The sequence below is a fragment of the Saccopteryx leptura genome, chromosome 1 (assembly GCF_036850995.1).
Source record: "Saccopteryx leptura isolate mSacLep1 chromosome 1, mSacLep1_pri_phased_curated, whole genome shotgun sequence".
NCBI lineage: Eukaryota > Metazoa > Chordata > Mammalia > Chiroptera > Emballonuridae > Saccopteryx > Saccopteryx leptura.
In genome coordinates, this window is record NC_089503.1 from 42,442,418 (window position 1) to 42,453,152 (window position 10,735).

A 10,735-nucleotide genomic window follows, 5' to 3' on the forward strand; every position below is an offset into this window, starting at 1 on the left:
CTCTCTCTCTCTCTCTCTTCCTTCCTCTGTCTCCCTAAAATTAATAAATTTAAAATTAAATGAATAAATAAATAAAAGATTCAAAGAGGCTGAGGAACCAAAGCAAGGCTACGCAGCCAGTGAGAGCTGGGGCTGGGCTTGGACCCAGGCCTGTCTGAACTTCTGGTTTTTCTAGTTCCTGCTTTTCCCAAAAAATCTTTCAAGAGTACCTAGCACTGGGCTCCGTGTTGGGCTCAGAAGCTCTTGCTGTCCCTGTGGGAATTTACTACTATCCAATGAGGAAACTTAGTCTCAGTCTTGTCACAGAGCCAGTAATGGACTGGATGTCAACCTGGGCTCACATGTCCCCAAAGATGGGGCTCTTTCCGCCATCATACATGTATCACAAAAGCTCACACACATTCTCATCACATTCGCCCTCAGATCAGTCACATACGTGCACGTATGCACTCAACGTCTTCAACACATACTTAAGCCCTTCAGATGTGTGGTTTCACACTCACCTCAGACACCTCACCCCCCACACACATCCACCCTGTGGCTGTGCACACACGCTCTCTCACACCTCAGAGACTCACTTTACTCTCCTCACACATAGAGCGTAGTCACAGGCCCTCTACCCAGAAATAATCAAAGCAGAACCCACATCTTCCAGGAGTGAGAAGCAAATGCCCACCAAGCCTTGTCTTGAGTCCCTCTGAGTCCCGTCAGTTGTGCCCCTGAGACCAGTGCTGAGGTGGCTTTCTTTCATTCCATAGCTCATCATCAAACAAGTGCCCCTGCCCTTCCTCTGGGCCTGGCCCAAGCAGCCAGGTCTGAGGAGGTGGCCAAGGAGGGCAATGCCAGGAGCCCAGGCCAGTCAGGGAGAGGCCGACCTATATGCAGTAACCTCAGGAGAGACCGCGATGAAGGCCCAGGGCAGGAGAGAAGCCTCCAGAGTCCCTTGTACAGAAAGATCTCAGCTGCCCCAGCGGGTCGGGGAAGGTTCCCAGAGGCCACGTGGACCAAGATGATTCCCTCAGACTTTCCTCCTCCCTCCAGGTACGAAGCCCGGTTCCAGCAGAAACTACTCGAATACACAGACTCTAACAACATTGCCTCTCTTTTCCTCACGGCGGCCAACAGATGGCTAGAAGTCCGCATGGCAAGTGCCACCCACCCCCAGCCCAGCCCCCAGGACACAGTTCCCATAGGAGTGTGGAGCTCTGCAGAGCAAGGGCCAAACCAACATGGACCAGAGGGTGGGAAGAGGTGTGAAACACCACCAGCCCACGTGTGCATGCAGGGTGGGCACCAAGGCCTCCGCCCAGCCCTGCTGGTCCTGGTGTCTGACCTGAGCCCTCTTTTCTCCATATTATTGCCTGGGGACTGTGTGTCTGAGGTATGTGAAAACGGGTGTGTGTTTAACTGTGACGAGTGTGTCTGAAGTGGATCATATGACACGTTAGGTACACGTGTGGGCCAGCTGGTAAGGCAAGTGTGCAGGTGACAGGAGCAGGGGGAGCACAAGCAGTGTGTACGCCTTGTCCCCTGGAGCTCCAGCCTTCACAGGCCAGGCCTCCTGTGCATCTGTTGATGTGTACTTGAGTTTGGGGGCTGGGGCTGAGCCTCAGTTGAGCTACTCTCTGCCCTAAAGGGCAGGCGGGGAGGACACTGTGGTTTTAACCTCCGAGGGCCCAGGCCAGCCCCGTCTCTCCACAGGAATACATTGGTGCATGTGTGGTCCTCATCGCAGCCGTGACCTCCATCTCCAACTCCCTGCACAGGGAGCTCTCTGCTGGCCTGGTGGGCCTGGGCCTCACCTACGCCCTCATGGTGAGTGGCAGCAGGCTAGGTTGAGGGGTGGGGTCAGAAACCCCCTCAGAAAATCCCAGGCACTTTTTCCAAATGAGACACCCCCAAGCCTTACCCCAGCTGCTTGAGTCTGATGCTAGAGGGAGCATGCAGGCAGAAAAGCCAACTACAGGGCCCAGCCTCTTCACCCAGGGCCCACATGGGCGGTGGGTAAGAAACCACATTTATAGTAACCCTCCCTGTGCCTCTAGGAAAGGCCACCCTGAACAGGCAGCCGGCGGGCAGCAAAAGATATTGGGGACCCCAGCCCTTCCTCAGCTATAGGGAGAGCGTCCGGGAGCCAGGGATAGATAGGTCCACATGGTCACTGACTGTGGCCGGCTCACTCTCCACAGGTCTCCAACTACCTCAACTGGATGGTGAGGAACCTGGCGGACATGGAGATCCAGCTGGGCGCCGTGAAACGCATCCATGGGCTTCTGACAACTGAGGCGGAGAACTACGAGGGGCTGCTGGGTGAGGGTGCCGTGTCTGGGTTGAGGGGGACCATGAGGGAGCCTGGGGGTGAGGTGGAACTCCTGCACCAGCTGTGGCCCACACCTGGTGGCTGACCCCCGGCCTGGGGTGAGGTGGAACTCCTGCACCAGTGTGGCCCACGCCTGGTGGCTGACCCCCGGCCTGGCCCCCAGCCCCATCGCTGATCCCGAAGAACTGGCCGGACCAAGGGAAGATCCAGATCCAGAACCTGAGCGTGCGCTACGACAGCTCCCTGAAGCCCGTGCTGAAGCACGTCAACGCCCTCATCTCCCCGGGACAGAAGGTTGGGCGGGAGGGCACAGGGCTGGCGGCCTCACAGCATCACCTCGGGGCCCTCCAGGGCCCTCCAGGGCCCACAGCCTCTCTGAGCACCCAGTCTCCTCGCCCTGGGCCCCTCACCCGCCATGGCTCAGCTCACCTCTGCCCTCACGCCCTCTTCCCTTCTCCTCCTGCTGCCCTCAGCCACCCACCAAGGAGGACACCCCAGACTTCCCTGGTTAAAAGAGCTTTTCAGCACCCCTAAGCTGATGGCAAATGGTCAAGACTTTCTCAGGGACTTCCCTGTGAGCTCTGGAGCAGGGCCTTAGGGGTGGTGTGGGAGGCCCTCGTCCTGGGGAGGGAGCCCCTGTCTGGCACTCTGACCCCCCTCTCTCACTGATTCCCTCTTTCTCACTCCCACTCTGCTCTTTCTGCTACTGCCCCTCCCCTTCCTTTTCTCTGTCACTCTCTCTGTTCCTATATTCATTCTTTATTGCCATTTCTGTTGGTTTCCAAGTCCAGGAAGCGATGCAGCCAGAGATGGCTCCAGTTTAAGGTGGGACACACAGGCACATCCCTGCAGACCTCACTCAGCCACCCTATGCCCTCCTGCCACGCCCATGCATATAGAGACAGACTAGTGCCCCCAACTCCCCTGCAACTAAGTGCCAGGCACAGCCAGGCCCACACTCAGGCCCAGGCAAAGGGACATCTACACCCTGCATTTGCTTACAGGTCCCAATAGGAGCCCCTTCTGGACCCACGTTAGGAAACAAGTCCAAAACCAAGGGCCCAGCTCTGGCCAATCAGAAGGCCAGGACAAGAAGATATGCTGTGACCTCCTAGACCTGTGTACCCCCCTAGCTAGCACCAGAAGCTCCCAGTACCCCCAAAACCCCCACAGCGTACCTGCTCCTCTCTTTCCAGATTGGAATTTGTGGTCGCACAGGCAGTGGGAAGTCCTCCTTCTCTCTCGCCTTCTTCCGCATGGTAGACATGTTTGAAGGTGAGTGGTATGGTGGGTACCCCACGAGTACCCACAGCCGCCAGATGGAACCTCAGTCCTGGTGGATGGTCAGATGTCACAGCAGACCCAGCAATCACTGCATCCTCACTGGGACACATGTCCCAGGCTGAACCTGTGCCCAGCACCTCCATTCCCTTCCATGGTGCCCTACCTGTGACACAGTCTCCACACAGGGCGCATCATCATTGATGGCATTGACATCGCCAAACTGCCGCTGCACACCCTGCGCTCGCGCCTCTCCATCATCCTGCAGGACCCTGTTCTCTTCAGTGGCACCATCCGGTGAGCCCCCTCACCCCACCCAGCCTCCACCCATCGACTCTGGAGCACAAAGAGGAAGAGGCAGACAAGGCCAGGAGTACTTAGCTGGGCACCCAGCTCCCTGGGCAAGCAGCCCTACTCAGGCTCTGGGAACAAGGGGGCTGGCCGGTGCTGGGTCAGAGGCATTTTACTCTCATGCCCTTCTCTTTCCCATTAGGCCTAAGCAGGCGCTAGTCAGGGTATGCCAACCCTTAGTGCCCGCCTCCCAGCCAGACCTCCAAGTCAATCAGTTTTCACTCACTGCTCCTTTCACCAGCCTCACCCTCTGTGAGTCCTCCGGGGATGGAGCCAGGACCCTGATTCCCTCCCTAAGGGGGCTTTGTGTGCCACCCTGCAGATTTAACCTGGACCCCGAGAAGAAGTGCTCTGACAGCACTCTGTGGGAGGCCCTGGAGATAGCCCAGTTGAAGCTGGTGGTGAAGGCGCTTCCTGGAGGCCTCGGTAACTACTGCTGGCTGAGCAGCTGGCTGGGCCCAAAGGGCATTTGCACGGGCTGGGGAGGGAAAACTCACCTCTTAGGTTTGTCCAGAGTTTGGAGTCTGAGGTCTGGCAGGACCCCACAGACCACTTCGTCCTACCTCTCACCATACAGGAGCTCAGAGAGGTCAGGTGACTTGCCCCAGGTCACACAACTGACTGATCAGCTCAAGGTCTGGCCCAGAGGGGACAGTAGGGTGACTGTGAGATGGAGCTTGCAAGTCCCCAATACCATGGCAGTATATTCAGTATATACCTGTCCTTCCCTGCTTACCTGCCTGCCCAGTTCTGCCAGAAAGAGAAAAGAGAGAACAGACAGGAAATCACAAGCCCAACGCACTCATCGAGGTTGCTGGGAAGACTCTGCCCCCACCCCACTTAGTGTGTTTGCTGCAGCCCCTTTGACAGCAGAGGCTGGCCAAGCCTTGCTTCGGAGAATCGTACCACCAAGGCCCCCACATGGGAAGGACATACATACTAAGTGCACACACCCCTCCCAGAGCTTCCCAGGTCCCCAGCAGCACACAACTCCAGAGGGTGCTCTTCCCATCATAAGCCATGCAGGTGGCATCCATGTTGTTGTGTAAGGCACAACAACCCTACACACCTGTACTCATGACACACACCCACACATTTGCTCCCATACAGACATTTCCCCACACGCCCCAAGCCACACTGTCTACTCTACTCACAACACAGGAGTCACTGAGCTCTGCTCCTCTCCCTGGGGCTGCTTTCAGATGCCATCATCACAGAAGGCGGGGAGAATTTCAGCCAGGGCCAGAGGCAGCTGTTCTGCCTGGCGCGGGCCTTCGTGAGGAAGACCAGCATCTTCATCATGGACGAGGCCACAGCTTCCATCGACATGGCCACGGTCGGTGCTGGGCACAGCCACGGCATGGGGGTCACGGAGAGGGTGTGGGTGTTAGGGGGAAATTCACACAAAGTGGTCCTGAAGTTCAAGTTGTCTTGAACATCAAGGCCATTTGTGGCAGAAAAGGCAAAGGGCTGAGGACCCTGGCTCTAGCTAGTCCCCGGGCACACAGATCCACAGACTTCACACCTGTCACCCACCACACCGCACCCCCAACGCATGCTCACAGCACACACACACACACACAGGCACAGGAGCTGAGCTACTTGAATGCTAGGAACCTGGTCAGTCCTATGTGGACTAAGGCCAGACAGAAGGAGGGGGTGGGGCTAGGATTGGGGTCAAATGGGAGTTGGACCACAACCTTGAGCTCCAGATCCCCAAAGCTGGGCCAGACCACATCCACTAGGCATGTGAGCCAATAGCTGTTGCTCCAACCTGGCAGGAAAACATCCTCCAGAAGGTGGTGATGACAGCCTTCGCAGACCGTACCGTGGTCACCATTGCGGTAAGGGGCCGTTGATGGGGTTCAGGGGGAACACTCATAAAGCATGCCTTAAGGCAGCAGAGTGGTGCAGCGGAAGTGTGCTGGGCCCATAAAGCATCCCTTGGGTTCCCTGGGGCCTGGTAATCAAGAGAAGACCTTGGAGCAGGGAAGGACAAGGAGTCTGGAGGGCTTGCAGGGACCTTGGATTGCAGGATATGGAGTGGGGAGAATTTGCACCTGCCTGTCCATCAGACCACCCTCTCATTCTCTGAGTTCCAATACCTTCCCTGTCCCAAGGCCCTGTGAGCTAGGCCGGGGTTACATCTCCATAGGAAATGAGAGATGGGTGGGGGCCTCTGAGACTTGAAGCCTGAAGGTTTGGGCAGAGCTGAGACTTAATGAGTAGAGAGGGTGTCATTAGTGGGTAGAAGGCTTGGAATTATAGCCACCCCACGAAAGGCCAGTCACCATAGAGATAGGACATTCTGGTCATATGCCTCCTCCTCCAAGCTGCAGGAAGGATGCCCTCAGCTGCCAACCCTTTCCCCCGCCATCCTGACCAGCCCCCTCCTGCTCCGTTCAGCACCGCGTACACACCATCCTGAGTGCAGACCTGGTGATTGTCCTGAAGCGCGGTGCCATCCTTGAGTTTGACACGCCAGAGAAGCTGCTCAGCCGGAAGGACAGCGTCTTTGCCTCCTTCGTCCGTGCAGACAAGTGACCTGCTGGAGCTCAAGTGCCATCCCATGCTCCTCCTGGCCCCACCTCCTGCCTGGGTTTTCTAACTATAAATCACTTGTAAATAAAGAAATTGGCTATTTCCTACCAGAGGCCTTGGTTCTGGTGGGCAGGGGTTGGGGTGGACAGTGGGTCCCAGTGGGGCCAGCCTGACTATGGCATCGGGCAGATCTGAAGAGATTGTGTGAGCATGAGCAAAAGCAGGTTTTCTTACCTGTAAAATGGGGGTTGTATTAGTGTCCTAGGGCTGCCATAACAAAACACCAAAGACTGCATGGCTTAAACAACAGGAAGTTCTTTCTCACAGTTCTGGAGGCTGGAAGGCCAAGATCAAGATGCTGCAGATGTGGTTTCTCCTGAGGCCTCTCTCCAGGGTTGCAGGCAGCTACTGTCTAGCTATGTCCTCATGGCCTTTCCTCTGTTTGCACATCTGTGGTGTCTCTGTCTTTTCTTTTCTTTTTTTTATAATTTTATTTTTTTAATGGGGTAACATCAATAAATCAGGATACATATATTCAAAGAAAAACTGTCCAGGTTATCTTGTCATTCAATTATGTTGCATACCCATCACCCAAAGTCAGATTGTCCTCCGTCACCTTCTATCTAGTTTTCTTTGTGCCCCTCCCCCTCCCCCCTTTCCCTCACCCTCTCCCCCCACCCCCTGTAACCACCACATTCTTATCAATGTCTCTTAGTCTTGCTTTTATGTCCCACCTACGTATGGAATAATGCAGTTCCTGGTTTTTTCTGATTTACTTATTTCACTCTGTCTTTTCTTATTAGGATCTCAGACATTCTGGATTAGGGCCCCGCTCCTATGACCTTGCTTAAGCTCTAATTATTTCTTCACAGGAAGGACCTATCTCCAAATAAACTCTCATTGAGGGGCTTCAACATATGAATTTTAGGGCCTCAACATATGATTTTGGGAGGTGGTACATAACAAGAGTTACAGCATTGGCCCTGGCCAGTTGGCTCAGCGGTAGAGCGTTGGCCTGGCATGTGGAAGTCCCGGGTTCGATTCCTGGCCAGGGCACATAGGAGAAGCGCCCATTTGCTTCTCCACACCCCCTCCTTCCTCTCTGTCTCTCTCTTCCCCTCCCGCAGCCAAGGCTCCATTGGAGCAAAGATGGCCCGGGCGCTGGGGATGGCTCCTTGGCCTCTGCCCCAGGCGCTAGAGTGGCTCTGGTAGCGGCAGAGCGACGCCCCCTGGTGGGCAGAGCGTCGCCCCTGGTGGGCGTGCCGGGTGAATCCCGGTCGGGCGCATGCGGGAGTCTGACTGTCTCTCCCCGTTTCCAGCTTCAGAAAAATATAAAAAAAAAAAAAAAAGAGTTACAGCATTTTTGTGATTATCTCATCAGATAAGGTAGCAAATCTCCTTATAGCTTGGTCTCTTTCCTTACTTTAAATCAGAGGTCCCCAAACTTTTTACACAGGGGGCCAGTTCACCGTCCCTCAGACCGTTGGAGGGCCGGACTATAAAAAAAAACTATGAACAAATCCCTATGCACACTGCACATATCTTATTTTAAAGTAAAAAAACAAAACAGGAAGAAATACAATATTTAAAATAACAAACAAGTAAATTTAAATCAACAAACTGACCAGTATTTCAATGGGAACTATGCTCCTCCACTGACCACCTATGAAAGAGGTGCCCCTTCCAGAAGTGCGGTGGGGGCCAGATAAATGGCCTCAGGGGGCCGCATGTGGCCCGCGGGCCATAGTTTGGGGACCCCTGCTTTAAATACTGGACTAAATCATGGGAACCAAAGTACCTTGGATTATCACTATTTCCCTTGCAAATGACAGGAACTCAACTCCACATGACTTAAACAAAAACTGGACTGTATTGTCTTATGTGACTGAGAAGGGCGGGAGATGTACTACTTCAAGCACAGCTGAATCCAGGTGTTTGACATCAGGGCTATGTCTCTTTCCGGGTTCCATCTTCCTTTCCCTCCCCAATGACAGATGGCTACTAACAGCTCTAGCTTACATCCTACTCCTCTGAAAAAGAGATGTTCTTTCCTAAATAGTTCCAGCAAAAATCTTGGGGGAAAATTTCAACTGACCAATTTGGGCCACATCCTCACCCCCAGTCACTGTGATCAGAGGACTGGAACAAACTGTCTGGCTAGGTCTCATCACATGTCTCAATCTCCATTCCCCCTGTAGGGATATTCAGAAGGAGGAGATCATGGCTTTTCAGAGGGAAAACATAGTGCATACCACAAGTCAGCCAGGTGGTGGCTAGGAGATTTTGGAGGCTAGATACCAGAGACCAAAACAATAGCTGTTCTCAGACTCCCTCTGTGCCATGAAACAGGAGAGCACACACATGCCTTCAACCAAGAAATGGCAGGTGCTGTACCAGACCCTGGGATGCAGACCCAGGAGTCTCGGGCCTGCATTTCTTTTGTTTGCAAGGGGGTCAGAGGCATACAACAGAATAAAACCCATCGGTCATTGGAAAGGGGACCAGTATAAACCCTTCTGGATGTTCTAGGAGCCACAGGAGATCAGAAAGGGAGAGTCCTATAAGGCTTCCTGGGAGAAGCAGGGTTTGAGCTGGGCATGGGAGGGGTAGGAATTAGATAGGCAGAATTAGAGAAAAGAGCCCACGAAGTGGTGGTGGTGAAGGGGGGGGGGGCATAAGATCAGAAAGCCTTGAATGCCAGGACAAGAAGTCTGTGATAAGCCTATAAACAGGGATGCCCACGGCTATCCTGACCCAAACCCCTCCAGAGCATCCCTAATGGTCTGCCAACCTTGGCTTGGATACCCTGGCAGAGGTAGGTCATCTCTGGTTATGAGAACTGACTCTTCCGTGTGTGGAAATCAAAGCCTGCCTCTGTTCCACTCAGTGTCTATACCAGGTGTTCACTTGGGGCCACACAACACTACTAGTCCATCCTCCTTGGACCCCAAGGGTTTCTTCAATAGTGCCCAAAGTCTCTGGATGAGGAGCTCTTCAAGTTTCCTTTTCAGGTGGCTAAACAGCTATAGTTGCCCAGAGGTTTCCTGTGTAACCCTTTCTCCTTGAGTTCCCCACTTTGCTCATCCTGTTTGCGCCTCCCCACCCTAAGCACTGCCCCTCTGGTAATATAGCCCAAGATCACATTTACTCTGAGTAGTAGTGTTTGTTATGCCTGCAGGTGGATATGGGAAAGAGGAAAATTCAACATAAAGTCACACTCAGCCCCACTGAGGCCCACGAACCCATTGTCCTTAACTTTTCAGTCCCTGCCTCAAGCCCCCACTCCAACAAATGGACTTAACATAGGTCAGGGGTTCCTCCATAAGGACCTGAGCTCCAAAGAGGGAGTGGGGTCATTACTGCCACAACAGAGACCTGGCAGGCTTTCCCTTTCAGCTAAGCACTGGGGACCTCCCATCTGGGGCCTAAGCCACAAGGCAACCCTAGGCTAAGGCCTGCAGTGAAAACACCACTCATATTCAGGCCAAGAGCTTGAATCCCCCACAGACCCAAGTGCCTCCCATTACCTAAGGTAGAAGAAATCAGGCTGTGGGTGTAAGGAGGTGTAAAGTAAGTACCAGTAGCTCAAACCCTTTTTAAAATGCAGGGGTGGGGACGGGGGACAGAGCAGTCATGATCGAGAAGATGCAACCAACCGCCCAGGCTTCTGGGCTGCAGTATCCAGCATCCCCCATAGTGGCTCTTAAATTGTGTTCCTACACCTTCTAAGGTACATTTTTTTTTCTGGGGAGGTAAATTGTGAATTTCATCAGATTCTCAAAGGATCCATGACCTAGGAATGATTAAGAGCATCTCCAAAAAAGAAGAAGCGGACAGTTGAGAAGTCATTGGGCCACCTACTCTCCCCCAGTCACGGCGTTGGTTATGCAGCCCCTTCGTGCCTCCTTTCTCTGGGAACCCGCAAAGCCCAGCGCTGCACCCCGAGGCGGATGCTGACCCAAATGAGGACGGGAAAAGAGGGGAGGGGAACTAGGGCGACAAGCGCTGTCGTCCGAGGGGAAGGACAAGTCACGACTTCCTTCATCCTCATCCAGCTCTAATTCCGTAGACCGTGGGCAGGAGGGATCTCTTTTCGTCCCTCGGATTGGGCAAACCCCCAAGGCCAGACTGAGTCTGGAAAAAGCAAGCAGTGGGAGGTGACCGGCGATGGGCGGGGCTTGAGTCTGTGCCCGCCCCCTCCAGCTCAGAAATAGGTCGGGCTCCCCCTGGCGGCCCCCGGCC

General features: G+C 54.1%; 1 protein-coding gene across 3 annotated transcripts in view; it reads left to right on the top strand.

Annotated features, from left to right (window-relative positions):
• Positions 1 to 6,600, top strand: part of ABCC8 (ATP binding cassette subfamily C member 8) — a 70,926-nt gene extending 64,326 nt beyond the window's left edge. For 2 of the 3 annotated variants that reach the window (XM_066365096.1, XM_066365111.1), the window contains exons 30-39: positions 1,042 to 1,144; positions 1,702 to 1,815; positions 2,190 to 2,310; positions 2,484 to 2,614; positions 3,517 to 3,595; positions 3,790 to 3,898; positions 4,275 to 4,378; positions 5,155 to 5,288; positions 5,734 to 5,796; positions 6,359 to 6,600. In XM_066365096.1, coding sequence (XP_066221193.1) covers positions 1,042 to 1,144; positions 1,702 to 1,815; positions 2,190 to 2,310; positions 2,484 to 2,614; positions 3,517 to 3,595; positions 3,790 to 3,898; positions 4,275 to 4,378; positions 5,155 to 5,288; positions 5,734 to 5,796; positions 6,359 to 6,496 — 1,096 coding nt within the window. In that variant the 3' untranslated portion in view covers positions 6,497 to 6,600. Of the gene's footprint in view, positions 1 to 1,041; positions 1,145 to 1,701; positions 1,816 to 2,189; positions 2,311 to 2,483; positions 2,615 to 3,516; positions 3,596 to 3,789; positions 3,899 to 4,274; positions 4,379 to 5,154; positions 5,289 to 5,733; positions 5,797 to 6,285 lie in introns of all 3 variants that reach the window. The other variant, XM_066365103.1, reaches the window with a different exon arrangement.
• The last annotated feature ends 4,135 nt before the right edge of the window (positions 6,601 to 10,735 follow it).